Source organism: Pyricularia oryzae, chromosome 3 (genome assembly GCF_000002495.2).
Source record: "Pyricularia oryzae 70-15 chromosome 3, whole genome shotgun sequence".
Lineage (NCBI taxonomy): Eukaryota > Fungi > Ascomycota > Sordariomycetes > Magnaporthales > Pyriculariaceae > Pyricularia > Pyricularia oryzae.
In genome coordinates this window covers 5,312,569-5,326,911 of record NC_017849.1, presented here as the reverse complement: position 1 = coordinate 5,326,911, position 14,343 = coordinate 5,312,569, and the positions used below count along the sequence as shown (strand labels likewise).

Sequence of the window (14,343 nt, the reverse complement as noted above, 5' to 3'; positions counted from 1 at the left end):
GTACACTGTTAGTGCTTGCAGGGATTCTCCAATTCGATCCCGCCTACTGTGCTTATGTCAATTCAATAGTAATACAGTATATCGAGCAAAGCGCTACCTACCCCATGTTATCCCGTCAATCATTGGATCATTGGGTCTTGCCGTTTACGTCGTTCGTGCCATGGACAAGAATAATCTTCGCGTTTTGACACCCGATCACTTTTGATTTGACCTCCGGGATCTGCTTGTAAAGGGACACTTTGCTCTTTTTTGGCCTTTCGATGGAAAATTCATCACTATACACTTGAATATTCCCTAAACGAAATGAAATCATCTGCTCTGCCTCTCGAGATATGGTGGCTTGTCTGTCAGGAGCTGGTCAGAGACGCGCCGCCTGACTTCAACTCACTGTTCAGTTGTGCACTTGTTGATCGCGCAATGGCCAAGGTTGCGCTGCCTCTTCTGTACAGGTGAGTTGAATCGAGTCTTTCTGGCAGTGAAAAATAAAGACCGACCAAAAATACTAATATCCCGAACCATCCCTGGAAGCGTTCATCACAAAGCTCTGGTTGATCTGGACGCGTCAATAAGAACTGGGCAGGTCAGATGGGCAAACCTATGGCGCTCCTTGATCCTGTCTAGTATCGGCAAGACTGCATTCCCCTATGCTCTGTGGATCCGCAACCTTCAGCTCGGTGACCTGCAGATGACGCTCCAGGACGTTGCGCGAAACCCGGCCGTCCGTGAGGATCTGTTTCGGGGTAACATGGCCGAGTTCGAGATCCTAAGCAACGTCAACATGACCCGCGCCGCCCAGAGGAAGCTCGGTAGAGCCCCATTGGCCTACGACGCCATCGCACTAAAGGTCGGCGACGCCATCACTTCCTTTGTCAAGGATGCGGCTGACCGCAACGACACGGTCGTCACTCTGGCAAAGCTGGAAAGCCACCGCATCCCCAGCGATGTCCTGACCACCTGGACGTCCAGGTTGTCCACTTTGAGATCTCTCACCCTCCGCGAGGTCGACTCGCTTAACGCAGATGTAGCTTCCGCCATCCGCCGTGACTGTCCGTCCTTTGCCAAGTTGCGGTGCCTAACCGGCCCTGGGGAAAACGCAGACGGAGATATGGCCGCCTTCCTTCTGAGCCTAGCGCCGCAGACCTTGGAGCATTTCGAGGTTATCTCGTACAATAATTTTGGTCAACAGACTTTCGCCGCTCTAGCCTTTCATTCCAAAAGTCTCAGAAAGCTCATGTTGGCTTCCATATCACAAGAAGCAGTCCCGGCACTCTCATCCCTCTGCGAATGCACAGCTATTGAGACTTTGAAGTTAGAATACGAGTCGCGGGCGATTGCTTACCCTTGGAAAGACGACCACAAAGAATCATACCTTCAAGTGGCCGAGTGGCTCCGCAACAGTCATGGCCTCACCAGCCTTGAGATCTCCGCCATACCCGATACTCCCTCTCTTTTAGCCAAAGTACTACCATCAGAAAACTTGCGCCTGCACAGTCTCCGCGTCGACATCTCCGAGCTCACTCGACAGGACAGCGAATTTTACCCTAGTCTGAGCCACCAGGAGACTCTGGAGGAGCTTTTCATCGAGAACTATGAGGACTCGTTTGGCTCCAGCGAGGCCCTCGTGCGAGCCATCTCCGAGTGCCGGAATCTTGTTGCCCTCTACGCCGTCAACTCACAATTCACTGCCCTCGACCTCCGTCAGCTTTGCCTGACGCTCCCAAGACTTGAAATACTGCAGTTTGACGGTGAGCATCAGGATAACACACTGGACGCGTTGATGGGGTTTGAGCGCCTCAAGAACGCCACCGTCAACGGTACATCCTCCTTCTCCTTCGACAGGCTCTGTTCATTCATCGACGGTCTTGCCATAAAGGGCAAGCCTGCAGAATCTGCGTTGGCGACCGGTTCAGCAACCATCTCCAAGGGGCCGCACTACGGTTTCAACTTGATCATTGCCAGTCAGATCGGTTTTGGGAGCACCAAATTCACAAAGGCTCAGGAGACCGCTCTTCAGGATCTGATCAAAGAAAGGGTAAATGGCGAGCTGAGCCTTACCTACATACAAGACGAAGACGAACTGCACGAGAGTGACTTTTCTGACTGACAAGTCTGATTTTTCACACTTTTACCTTTGTCGTGTTCCTTGATACAGCTTCTTGTTTTGGAACAGTGACCTGATCGTCCCATATAGCCACCAAGAGCACTAAGAATCTGTTTATGATATCTTGTTAATGTGTGTATAGAATAATATGTATCCTCTTCCAAGATCTGGCCAAGAAACTCCTCAAGCGTTTGCCGTTATATTTGCTATAGCCATCTTATTGTGTATGTATGCTTCCGAACCCCTGCATCTATCCCAAGTAGCAAGACAGAAGATTGGGCATTTCTAACCTGAACATAGATATGGTCGCGAGAGAATGACATTGGTGTTTTGCAAAGTTCCTGGTTGATGTGATGGTAGCCATAATGTGGGGCAAACTAGCCCAAGATATTCGATATGTATTCATGAAAAAGCAAGACGAGATTGGCAAATCATATCGTCCGTCAACTTCTCGCCGCCAGGTGCTGTTCCGTGGTGCGGTTGTGTTCCGACAACAAAGCCCGTAAAAGAAGACCAGTGGAACCATGACCGCTGGACGAAATCAGACTACAGCTACAGGTGAAGCTGTGCTCCTTCCAAAGAACCCCAATTTTTAGGCAGGCCCTTTGCTTGGTATCCTAGGAGCTCCTCCTGACCAACCATCTCAGGCACCGCCTTGATGCTCTTTGATGACCTTTGGGCATTCAACTCCTTGGTGATCGCCTGGACGCCATCGGCGAGGTTAAGATAATCGGCCAGGAACTTGCCAATATCAGTATTCTCCACATTGCCCCGGATCTTCTCGGCAGCCGGACCGCCCGAGCTGTAGACGTTGACATCAACAGCCGAATGCCCGTGGGTTGACCAGCCGACGTGAGCACGGAGGCTGATCATCTCGGCAAAGATGACCAATGCATTCTCCGGTTGCGCAACCAAGGCACTCAGCTCCAAGTCGTTGGCGTTGGTGATACCCAGACCTTCGTAGACTAGCGTCTCGTTGATCCAGTTACGCAGCTTGATGCGACCATCGACAGAGGCTGTAGTATCGGGGTTGGAGGAAACATGAGCGGCGAGCCTCTGCGTCAGCCGTTCGCAAGAGGCACTGGCCCGCTTGAGAGCCTCTGGGTACCAGTTGTAGACAGGATAATGGCCAGGCTCCTGCAGGGCAACAGAGAGCCCACCCGTCTCGTGGTCGCTTGTGGCTACCAAGAGGCCATCATCTTCGCTGCGCTCCAGGAAGTCAAGGACAGCCTTGAAGGCGTTGTCGTACTCGATCACCTCGCGGACCTGAGCGGCCGGGTCGTTGATATGCCCGGCATGATCAATCCTGCTGCCCTCGATCATGAGGAAGAAACCCTTGTCCGTGTTGGCCGTGGCCTTCTCCAGGGCGCGCAACGCCGTCTTGGCCATTTCACTCAGGCTGGGATAGATATCGGACTGGTTCCGGCGATCAATCTCAAAAGGAATATCGGTAGGGGCGAAGAGGCCGAGAGTAGGGAGGTCGACGTTGTGGCCCTCCCTGAGCGCGTCGAACCCGCCACGGCTGTCGATGTAGTTCCAGCCATGTTGTTCGCGCGCGATCTTGGTGATGTCGACATCGTCAGCACGGCAGCTGCCCTCGGTGGTATTGGGCAGAAAGTGGCAGCGGCCACCGCCAAACATCAAGTCGACGACGCGGCCTAATGGACCCTCGCCAACCTCCTGAGCGGCAACCTCATCGTTCTGTGAACGGTAGTCGACGTGCGAAGCAAAGCAGGCAGGCGTCGCGTCGGTGATGTCAGTGGTCACAACCAATCCAGTGGTGTACCCCGCCCGCTTGGCAGCTTCGAGAACTGTGCCACATGGGCTGTGGTCGGGCAATGTCGAGATTGCGCCGTTGTAGCTCTTGAGACCACAGGAAAAGGCAGTAGCGCCGGCTGCCGAGTCAGTGACGAGGCTGTTGCTGGAGCGAGTGCGGCTGGATCCCCAAAAGTGACGGTCAAGGGTCAGAACATCGTCAATGGGAAGGCCATTGACATGCTGACGAAAGCTGCGCGTCAAGGACAGCGAGGCCGGGCCCATGCCATCCGAGACCATAAAGATGAGGTTGCGCTTCGCATTGGCCGGAGAGTGCGAACCGTCCGTCTGGCCGCGGTGTTGAGACCAAGCAGCAAGGACAATGACGGCGGCAGTGGCGACAAAGGCCCAGACGAACAAAATCACCTCCCTGAGGCGCGTCTGCCAGAAGCTGCCATGGGTGCTAGACGGCGACTGGTCGGAACGAGAGTTGCGGTTGACGCCTGCATCGTTGTCGGATCGGTCCGAGTCCGCAAGAAGCGGAGTTGTTACGTTTGGCTATGTAAACAAGCAGGGCAGGCAGGTTGACGGCCCGGATGAGATTAGATGATGGGTTTGGAGTTTGTTGGGGTCAAAGAGCGAGCGAGCTGTGATTGGGAGGGGGGTGGTAGCATGCTGCGTGTGTAGGCAGGTGCAACAGGAAGCTATTTTAAAGCGTCCGTTCAGACTCACCATTGTTTGAGTAAGTAAGGTTTCGAATGACAGACGTACGTGCAACTTTACAGACAAAAGCTAGACGAGCTTCCCCATGTATTTCTCGCGCATCCAAATCTGGATTATGGACGCCTTCACGACTGAGGTTTTCTCATCTAAACTAGGAAAATGAATGTTATGAGGAAAGAAGAGAAAAGAAAGCAATGAATTGCAATAGATAAGTCAGTCCGACGATCGACCCTCGTGCTTGGATTCCAACGAGCGTCACGGGTTTCATTGAATGCTAGCTCATACTGTACCCAGCTTAGGGCGGGTAGGCGGGGCCAGTCCCTCCACTAGCACCACGGCAGTGCTTCGGCGCACGCATCAACGAGGAGCACAACGTTTCGGCAAGGGCGCGAAGCTTGAGGGTGATGATGTCAGGCGGGCAGGCACAGGCACAGGCATAGGCAGCAGATATCATGCCCCATCGGCATCTTTGTGGAGCAGACAGGCAGGCACTTGCTTTGTGGCAGGGGTCAATTTTGGTGGCACCGGGGTCGCAACTTTAGAGTTTTTGATTTCCAGGTCCGATTCGGCTCTTCCTCAAGAGTCAAGAGCTAGTCAGTCAGTCAGTCATTTTAGTATTCAATCTAATCTAACAATCAATCACTTACTCAACAGCTCTACCTAGCTACTTGCTTTGATCTTTGAGAGTCCCTACACAGATCTCCTCCTCCCTAGATAGGGTAGGTCATTTGGATTGGTTTCCATTTGACGTGAGGAGATTTTTTTTTTTTTTTTTTCGGAAATATCGCTTACCTCTTTACCGCCCACCTACCGACTCACCAATATGCTGGCACTGAGACAATAAACCAGCCTCGTTTGTATGCGCTTGTTCATGTGATGCAGCCCGGTCATGGAGATACGCCTACGATTTAGACCATGTCGGGTGCCATCGAAGAGCGTCTAGCACAAGTGCTTGGGCGCACCAATATTGCCGCGCATGCGCGCTACATTATTCCGGCGTTGCTGCTAACCATGGCGGCGTCGGCGCCCTTGTTGATATACAAGCGGCGATCAACAACTGCCGGCTCGTCGCAACATGCCGGCGACGGTAAGCTTATAGTTGTCCCGCGCACTTTCTTCTAGCAGTACTAGTTCCAGGTCTATTCAAGGCGCGCAGTCCCGGGAATATGACGCTGATGTCTAGATATAATATCAGAAAATCTCTTTCCAGATACAGACCCTGAAAGCACCGATCCGCCGCTTCTCCAGAAACATTCCGAGATCAAGTCATACCAGACGTCGCACTTTACGTACCCCGGTGTCCGCGTTTTCTACCGACGCCATCCCAAAGCGGATCAGTTACCGTCGACGCCTGCTCCCATACCCCTCCTCGTCTTCGTTCATGGCCTTGGCGGAAGCGCTGCCCAGTTTACCTCGCTTTTGACGAGCTTGATCCACGTCTCGTCATGCTTGGCAATTGACTTGCCCGGCTGTGGTCTATCTGAATATGCGCCCAAAGACTGGGATGCGTACAAGACTGAGGCGCTAGTCGAGCTGCTCGACACTATTATCCATGACTACCGCGACAAAACAACCGATCAAGACGTTGTTTTAATCGGGCATAGCATGGGTACTGCTCTTGCTGCGCGCCTGGCCAGCAAGACAGTTCTCAACCCGGCGTCTATATCTAGACATGTTGTCGGTCTCGTGGCCATATGCCCGCCCTCGGAGCCGCCGCCGGTGAAGCAGGCCGGTCTGGCTCGTAAATTTCTTTCGATCCCCACACCTATTTTGGATTTATACCGCGCTTGGGACAAAAGAGGCGGCTTGGAGAGTGCCAGTGTCTCTAGATTCATCGGCGCTGATGCCAGCAAGGAGGCCAAGAAACTGCAGTATCGTTTCAACTGTCAAAGCAGGACACCTGTATGGCGGCGTATGGCATACGGCTTCCTCCCTACTTACCACGACGGGGACACCCATGGTGGTTTCGCTGGGCGAGAGGTCTGGAAAGGGCTCAAAATCCCAGTCTACTTGGTTGCGGGACGCGACGATCATATCACAAAGCCAAGTGATGCCGAGAGGATCCGTGAATGGCTTTCAGAGGATGTAGATTCGACTGCATCACCTCGAGACGGGCCCATTATCGTGGATAGTGCTGCTCCTTTGGAGGTTCCCATAGAGCGCCCCGATACTCGGGGCAAATCTCGGATCGAAGACCTTACCGACGAAGACTTTCAGCGAGCCCGACATAGAGTCAGCCTGGACGATCTTCAGGAGGACCCCTCGACACCACGTGAAGGGTCCACTGAAATCCCAACGTCGCCATTGCGGCCCAGGAGGTCTGTGGAACTCATTATCTTGCCGTCGCCGGCGACACACGCCCTTCTCTACGCACCGTCAACGGCGCGCATGCTGGCAGGCCTGGTGTCAGATTTTCTAAGCACGAGCATCAGCGGTCGCCTCTCACTCGGCTGGCAGCTCCAATACCTTTCCAAGGAGGGAAAGTGGGACGTCAAGAACTTGGCCAAGTGGAAAAACGTAGAGCCAGTCTCTGACCCGATAGCGGGGATATTCAGGGCTATGAAGACTTTGCGCGAGGTCGATGAGATTCACTCCCCGAAGTCTTTCGTTGAGAATTGGGGCCACAGCATCAGGGACATCATCGACATATCACACGACACGCCGGTCTACGATCCAGCAGGATTAGAGGCAGGCGGCATTCGATACCACAAGTTTCCGTCTGTGTCCAAAATACCGCCTACCCCAGAAGAGGTCGAGGCCTTTATTGCTCTTGTCGACAAGGTCAGGGCGGAACAGCGGGAGAAGCTTCAAGGGGATATGAAGGCTGCGGTTGCTGTACACTGTCACTATGGTTTCGTAAGTCTGGATGAATCCGGACATCTATAATTATCTTTGCTAACCCCTTTTTTTCGAGACAGAACCGGACAGGATTCTTCATTGTATGCTATCTTATTGAGCGCGTTGGCTTTAGCGTGCAGGCTGCCATTGACGAATTTGCTCGTGCGCGGCCTAAGGGGATTCGCCACCAGCATTTTCTCGATCAGCTCTTTGTGCGCTACTCGTCACTGGACATGAAAAGAAAACAGGAGCAGTAAACGACGGCCAGTCAGATGCCGGTTTGTGCGTGGCGCTTCAGTGTGCTGGGTGAATTTGAAGTTTGCCGTACTTATTTCTCGATGTTGAGGCTGTTGACTTGGGAAATATCAATCCAAGTATGGTACCTGTTATATACCCCCTTTTTTTGCATTGGATGGAGCGTCAGGAATACATTATTAGGTAATAGAGGACTTGATATCTTGATGGGATTCAAGTACATGTGATATCTGCCCATTGCCTCCGTGACAAGTGTGGTGTATGGAATGCGAATCGCAAGCGTCTCAAAGTGACCAGGGCCTCCAATACATGCAACATTTGCCGGTTCTTAACAACATCCTGTAGCTTTGGCAGGTCAGAAGCAAGCATTGTATGAGAAGGGGATCGCGTATGCGTTTAATCTATCAGGATCTAATCAATATTTTGAGTCATTATATTGCGCGCAATTTGAATGCGTTTCCATCAGTACAGACATTTTATAGTGTATAATACAGCCCTTAGTTCTTCTCTCTTTTAGCACTGCACCGTTCTCCATTGTGGCCTCCTCTCACTCCACCACACTACCCACCCTCGTTTCTCTTGTGTTTGGTAACATTCAGACACCACGCCCAAACCCAGCCGGGATGAGCGCGGCAGCAACATCCCTCGTGCCTCTCTCGGTAGCCAGCAGGTTGAACTGCGCGGCGGCGTTCCTCGTGTCCAGCACCTCGACCCTGATCCCCAGCCCGGTGATGAACTTCCTCGTCGCGGGGCAGAGCGGCCGCATCTCGGCGCCCAGCCCCAGCAGCAGCAGGTCTGGCCTGGGCCACACGAGACCCAGCAGCGCCAGCGCCTCCTCGGGGTTGGGCAGCTCCCACTGACCCTTGGCGTTGACAAGCTTCAGGCTCGGCGACGCTTGGTCGCCCCACGGTCGCCAGGAAAAGGCCTCGCCGTCGACCAGCAGCAGGCCCGAGTCGCGCACCGTGGTGCCGTTGGCGAGCCGGAAGCCGTCAGCCAGGCACGCCGAGACGGAGAACTCAGGCTCCGGCGCGTCGGCCAGCACGTCTAGGCTGCCGATGTCGGTGCCGTGGCTGCCCCCCTGGCGTTCTTCCGGAACTCCTCCCTGCTGCTGTTGCTGCTGCGGCACGCGCGCGGGTCTCGGTGCCGTGGTGTGTAGTAATCTCGACGCTTGCCCTGCCGAGGGGTGTGCCATTGGTATCCTGTTGGATCTACTCAGGTCCTGTGTCCATGTCGCTGTCCGCAATGTTCTTTGGCAAATGCTGGTGGATAACGACGCTTGTGGTGTGAACGTGCTCAAGGCGCGGTTTAGGTTTTGTAATGACCGAGGCGGCGCAAGGCGCCTGGCCATGTTGCGGAAGGTTTGGGACATAGCCCCGATGTAATTATATCCCCTTTGCGCGGTCGGTGTTGTGTAGTGGTCGGTATGCCTCGCTGATGTGCGGAGGCAGGTAGGCATAAACGGATCGGGTCGGGTTTCCAATGAAAGAAGACAAGTTATGGTCTGCCGTCTTTACCGTTGTTTGTTAAGGGAAAGCTGTGAACCCATCTAACAGCTAAGGTAATGCAGTTGGGTGAGGTACCTAACTAGGTAGGTAACTAGGTAGGTACCTAATTACTCCAGGTTTGGGGTGGTTCAATTGTCTATCACGTCAGAACATGACCTACAATTACTACGGAATATACCTACTTGCCTAGCATTCGGAAAAGAATCTCGTATCGATAAGACCCACATCAGTGGGACTTTCGGTAGTTTAGTACCGCCATCCAGATTATTTAGTTCCATACGTGAATTGAATTTGAATTGTAGACCCCTGAATGGAGTCAACACTGATGCATACGATGCAGTCCATCATACGTTCTACACCGAGCTTCAATAATGTTGGCCGTCATCGATCGTTCAATCATTTTCAATCTTCATTCCTATTGTGTTCCCAGGTAGAAACAGTATGATACCGATGTGTCGACAAGCCCTCAATTTGTTCACTAGTCTCCAGCTCTCTCAAAAGCCAGAGGCTGTCGAAATGACAGTATGGACATTCGGCCCGCATATTGGGGGCTTGTTTATGAGGGGTTGCACGGCTGTGATGATTTTGGTCTTCTCTATCATGCAGACAAGAACGCCTTTTTTTGTTTTGCATTTCCCCCAAAAAGACGTGAACACCAAAACAATGTTGCAGTAGCCGAGTTCCGATAAAGAGATCCGTTCCCATCCGTTTTCCTCACTCTCTTTGCTGTGAGAGAAAATAAAAATAAAAAAAGAGGAAGCACGCCGAAAGACCAAACCACCCCGGAGCCGTAGAAAAAAGTCGTCGTTCGTCACAGGACATGGCAATCGTCTATTTCTTCTTGTCGCCCTGGGTCTGCTCCTTGAGCACCTTCTTGACAATCTTCTGCTCCTCGATCAAGAAAGCACGGACAACCCTGTCGCGGACGCAGTTACCACATCTTGAGCCACCGTACGCGCGCTGGACAGTCTTCTTGGGCTTGGAGATCTGAGCGTACTCGCGGGGCCTCAGAGCAGGGACCTGTATAAATGGAAAAAGCGAATGTCAGTAACCTGTAGTCGATATCAAATCGCCTCTCGCGATGTCGGCAATAGAGCTAGAGTCTGCCAGGTTCTTGTCCGCTGCCATGCCTGTTTGCCATTGCCCATTCGGAATATTCCTTGCGGAGCTGCCCCTACAGGGGAGCGACCATCTCAATGAAGGCCCTTCCACATCTCGCTATTGAGAGCTCCTCCTCTTCCCATGGCCCAGACTCCAAGTCCCTCCTGCCGAAGCCCTTCCTTACTCGACAATCACTCCAAGCGTTCGTTTCCGAGAATCGACCGTGTTTCATATGGTACTTACACCCGGGAGCTTGATGCCACAGTCACCGCACTTGGGGGCAGTGCCACGCTTCTTGATGTGAAGGATACGGAGGTCGCCGCCGGGGGTCTTGATCAGACGTGTCCGGTTGGACGACGTGTTGTAGCTGCAGTGATGATTCCTCCGTCAGCAACCCTGCTCTTTGCTCTGTCCAGACACGACCTTTTCCCCCCGCGAGCTAGGTCGTCCCCAAGATCACCACTTCCTCCTGGAGGCTCCCCAATCCTCAACTCGAGCTCTGTTTCGAGGAGAGCCTCCATAGGGCCGTGGCGCCTTGCAGTCCATACAACATTTCGCTCGATCGTCTGGTTCGGTATAGAAAAAACTCACGGGTTGCGGCGGCGGTAGGTAACGCGGTTGTTGGGCATTTTGGCGGTGTTTGTCGTCACAACGGCGGGTGTTGTTTCTAAATTGTCGACCGACTTTTTTTGGCTGGAGAATGATTTGGAGTTACAACTGCAACTTTTCTCGCAAGTGTGCGCTGGTAGGGCCCAATTGTGGGGCGACACGCTCTGGAGCAATTACCTAAGCCAGTTGATGAGCTTTGGACCAATAGAAAGCAGTGAACAAGGTCTCCTAAGGTACCCCGCCACAATTCTGCTGGAGGCTGGTGGAATCCCGTTAGTCAGGTGACATTTGACATTACATGGAAGGCGCTCTATACGCGTATGGGTTTGCTGTTGTCGGTGCACTTGTTGTGCGAGTGCATAGATTGCCCAATTACACCAATTTGGAATAGAACTGGTCAGACGTTGGCTCTTGTAGGTGCTTTTTCTTGTTTTTTTTTTTTTTTTTTTTTTGCTTTGCTTGAACAAATCAATTAATTCACTGAGAATGCTATAATGTAGGCACATGTAAGTTCTTATGGCTCGGCAGAAATTTTTGCCGGCATTGTTTAGATTTTTGGCAAGCAGCCATAATCATATACATTCTACCTGTTGCGGCTGGTGGTGCAAAATACGCGTCTGTACGCGTCTGTCAATTGCAGAAGCGTCCAAAAAGCATGCGAGTCTAAAATTGGTCAAATCCCTTCCTCCTCCACCTTCCACCAAGCTTCGATATCAAGTTGACACAGTGCTTTCTACATAGCCAACCTTCTGGTCATAAAGGTAATACCCCAGAATTCCGTCACAACCGCCAAGGATTCCAAGTGTTGATAAGTTTAAGAGCTATAGATGACATGAGATATGTCATACCGTCCGGGCTGTAACTGTTTGCCGGGAAAGAATTTGAGAAGAATGAGAACGAAAAAAAAAACCGATGCCCATAAACCGATGGGGCCACAAAGAACAAGATGATCTTGTTTGTTTTGTTGGAAAGAAATCCGACCCATTAACGCCGTCAGTGTAACCCGATCCCATAAAACAGGGGCAGAAGCAGTCCACACTGCTGACTGCCAAGTACCAATACAAACTACCCATTGAAACATATTTTATTCATGCCACCATCGTGTCCATTTGTGTTCGTGTTTTGGTCGTGGGCCAATAGAAGCGGCCTTTTCTTTCTTCTCTCTGTCCAAGGAGTGCAATTGTGAGCGAGCGAAAATGTTTCCCGTGCTTAGAAGGCTGATGAAAACTCTTGAAGCTCGCCCAGGGCTGTTCCTTCATGTGATGAGGATGATGGATGTGAAACAGACACATCATGGTTGCCCGTGTGCTCATCCCATTCGACGAAACTGGCCATGACTTCGGCAATCGTTGAAGACGCATCGTTTCGTCGCTGGCTCGTGCTGGACAACCGGAACGGCTCGTCGTCATGGTTCTTTGCCTACATGACCGAGGTTGACAAGAGCCTAGCCTCAACGTCGTCCATGCCACCCATATGGTCCATACCATTTGTACGATCCATCATGTTGGCTCTCTCCATAGCCCCCACGCGGGCATCCATGTTGTTCATGCGGCTTGTGTCCATACCGGTAAGACGACTATCCAGAGGCGGGTTACCCATGGCGCTCATCATGTTGCGGTTGGCCTGGTTTTGCTCGAGATTCTCCATACGTTTCTCGAGGTTGTCCATCCTGGACTGGATGCTCCCAAAACCCTGAGAGACATCATGACTGAGACGATCAATCTTGTTGGCCAAGGTGCGCAGCGTCTGCGCAATGGGAGTGTTCTCTTGCCCGGGTAGCACCGCGGGCATTCGAGGTTCATGATTGTGCCGGGCTTCCTGAACAGCAAACCGCCACTGGTTGCTCAATTGCACTTCGCACACAGCCTTTGCACGCCACGGGCAATCAACTTTACGCGTCGAGGGATTCCGTTTCTTGGCGGTGCTCGAGTATTTGACACCACCACGATCGCAGACTAGATCGTAGCGTGTAGGCTTTCCATCACGGTAGTTGGAGGCGCGTAGCTTGACTACACCGTAGCCCTGCTCTTTGGAGAATTGTTGGACGGCTGAGAGCAGATCTTCGAAGGACCTGTAGATTCCCTCGGGTGGTGGCTGAAGTGTCGGAGCGGGTGACTGCGCAATAGATCTCGCAGTGGAGGGAGTCGCGTTCGGGCCCCGCGTCTTCGCGACGGGAGTGGTTGCCGGCGGTGGAGGAGGCGGCGGGTTGTGTGCCGCGTGTTGAGGGGGACCCTGTTGTGAGGGCGCCTGGGTCGGTTGTGCTGGCGTGCTCCAGCTCGAAACGGGCTGTTGTGAAGCCGCGCTCGAGACCATTGGGGCCACCATTGGGGGAGGCACGGCCGACATGTTTGGGTCGTTCATCGAGGCCTGGGGTGCCAGCTGTTGCTGGGCGGGGATATGACCAGAGGTCGATGGAGCTGGTGACGGAGGCGCCGCCTGCTGGTAGTAAAGTACTCGATCCGTTGTGGCGATGTTGGCCACAGCGACAGCAACTTCTCGAAGAAGTTGCTGCTGCTGAGGAAACTTGGGGGTAGTTGATGAAGGGGTGAATGGCAACCAGGCCAAAATGGTGGGCGGGTTGGTTGATGGTGGTGAATTGATAGACCAAGCAGCTCGCGAGCGGACAGTGCGGACAAGACTTGGTCTGGCGAAGCTGGACCCCAAAAAAGGTACCTCAGGTACCAGGTAAATCGGGTAAGGTACAGGAGAGAGTGACTAAACCCCAAGAACAAATCGCGGTTGGTCGACGCGCTACGACTCAAGAGGTTTCAAACACACCAAAATGGGTGATTGATTTTGATGGCCTTCCTGTTTGCCTTGTTTCGGTGAATGGGGTGGTATAAAGAGTGACGGGTTTTAGATTCAGTAACCGGGCAGGTTATCGAGTATGGGACTTGTCAGGACTGGCAAGACAGTGGATATTTTTTTTTCTTTGGTCGCCCACAACAGCCAAACTGATTGGCCTCGTGTTGCTTGACTTTGTCCAGGGCGATAACAAGAATTTGCCGATGGGATTGATCAAGAACAAGTAGCCAAGAACCCGATTTATCAGTTCGGTCGGGAACACGGTGGATGAAAGGGAATTATACGGGATCGGCGACGGAAGAGTTTTAACGGGTTTGAAGGGTGTAAGAACAGAAAAGCTCCAGATTTGATTTTTACGGGCTGTTTTTGTTTCTGCGGCTGCTTGCTGCTTGCCTGCTGCACGCTGCATGCCTTGCAATCTTCCCACCTTGAACCGTGGCGGGCAGCAGGTTGTCGGATGCAACTCATTGGTTGACTGGTTGACTTTTCACTATAGCGGGGCCAACGCTTGGTGCGCGTAGACAGGGACCAACTTCTGTTCTGGGTGAGCATGGTGGACGCGGGCCTGGGACAGGGATCACAGCACAGATCCATTGTTTAGCGTGACATCCCAGCCAAGCCTGCTTGCCTTGCCTCCACTGCCTGGATTTG

The 14,343-nt window shown here is 52.7% G+C and overlaps 6 protein-coding genes across 6 annotated transcripts; 2 read left to right on the top strand and 4 right to left on the bottom strand.

The window, feature by feature from the left end:
* Positions 1-132: 132 nt before the first annotated feature.
* Positions 133-2,666, top strand: MGG_05300 (uncharacterized protein). The gene is made up of 3 exons (XM_003712813.1): positions 133-449; positions 529-2,325; positions 2,402-2,666. The coding sequence occupies exons 1-2, from the start codon at positions 304-306 to the stop codon at positions 2,102-2,104; spliced, it is 1,722 nt and encodes a 573-aa protein (XP_003712861.1). The 5' UTR covers positions 133-303; the 3' UTR covers positions 2,105-2,325; positions 2,402-2,666.
* Positions 1,938-5,004, bottom strand: MGG_05299 (alkaline phosphatase). Its single transcript, XM_003712812.1, has 2 exons — positions 4,589-5,004; positions 1,938-4,414 (listed from the first exon to the last, which is right to left on the bottom strand). The coding sequence occupies exons 1-2, from the start codon at positions 4,589-4,591 to the stop codon at positions 2,654-2,656; spliced, it is 1,764 nt and encodes a 587-aa protein (XP_003712860.1). The 5' UTR covers positions 4,592-5,004; the 3' UTR covers positions 1,938-2,653.
* Positions 5,005-5,337: 333 nt separating this feature from the next.
* Positions 5,338-8,168, top strand: MGG_05298 (dual specificity phosphatase catalytic domain-containing protein). Its single transcript, XM_003712811.1, has 3 exons — positions 5,338-5,666; positions 5,775-7,435; positions 7,498-8,168. The coding sequence occupies exons 1-3, from the start codon at positions 5,495-5,497 to the stop codon at positions 7,672-7,674; spliced, it is 2,010 nt and encodes a 669-aa protein (XP_003712859.1). The 5' UTR covers positions 5,338-5,494; the 3' UTR covers positions 7,675-8,168.
* A 99-nt stretch (positions 8,169-8,267) lies between these two features.
* MGG_05297 (uncharacterized protein) lies at positions 8,268-9,020 on the bottom strand (the record flags this gene model as incomplete). The annotated part of the gene is made up of 1 exon (XM_003712810.1): positions 8,268-9,020. The coding sequence occupies one exon, from the start codon at positions 9,018-9,020 to the stop codon at positions 8,268-8,270; it is 753 nt and encodes a 250-aa protein (XP_003712858.1).
* Positions 9,021-10,008: 988 nt separating this feature from the next.
* Positions 10,009-10,907, bottom strand: MGG_05296 (60S ribosomal protein L34-B; the record flags this gene model as incomplete). Its single annotated transcript, XM_003712809.1, has 3 exons — positions 10,009-10,197; positions 10,522-10,645; positions 10,870-10,907. 3 exons carry the CDS (start codon positions 10,905-10,907, stop codon positions 10,009-10,011), a joined length of 351 nt encoding a protein of 116 aa, XP_003712857.1.
* Positions 10,908-11,348: 441 nt separating this feature from the next.
* On the bottom strand, positions 11,349-14,054 carry MGG_05295 (uncharacterized protein). Its single transcript, XM_003712808.1, has one exon. It carries the CDS (start codon positions 13,246-13,248, stop codon positions 12,307-12,309), a length of 942 nt encoding a protein of 313 aa, XP_003712856.1. The 5' UTR covers positions 13,249-14,054; the 3' UTR covers positions 11,349-12,306.
* Between the last annotated feature and the right edge of the window lie 289 nt (positions 14,055-14,343).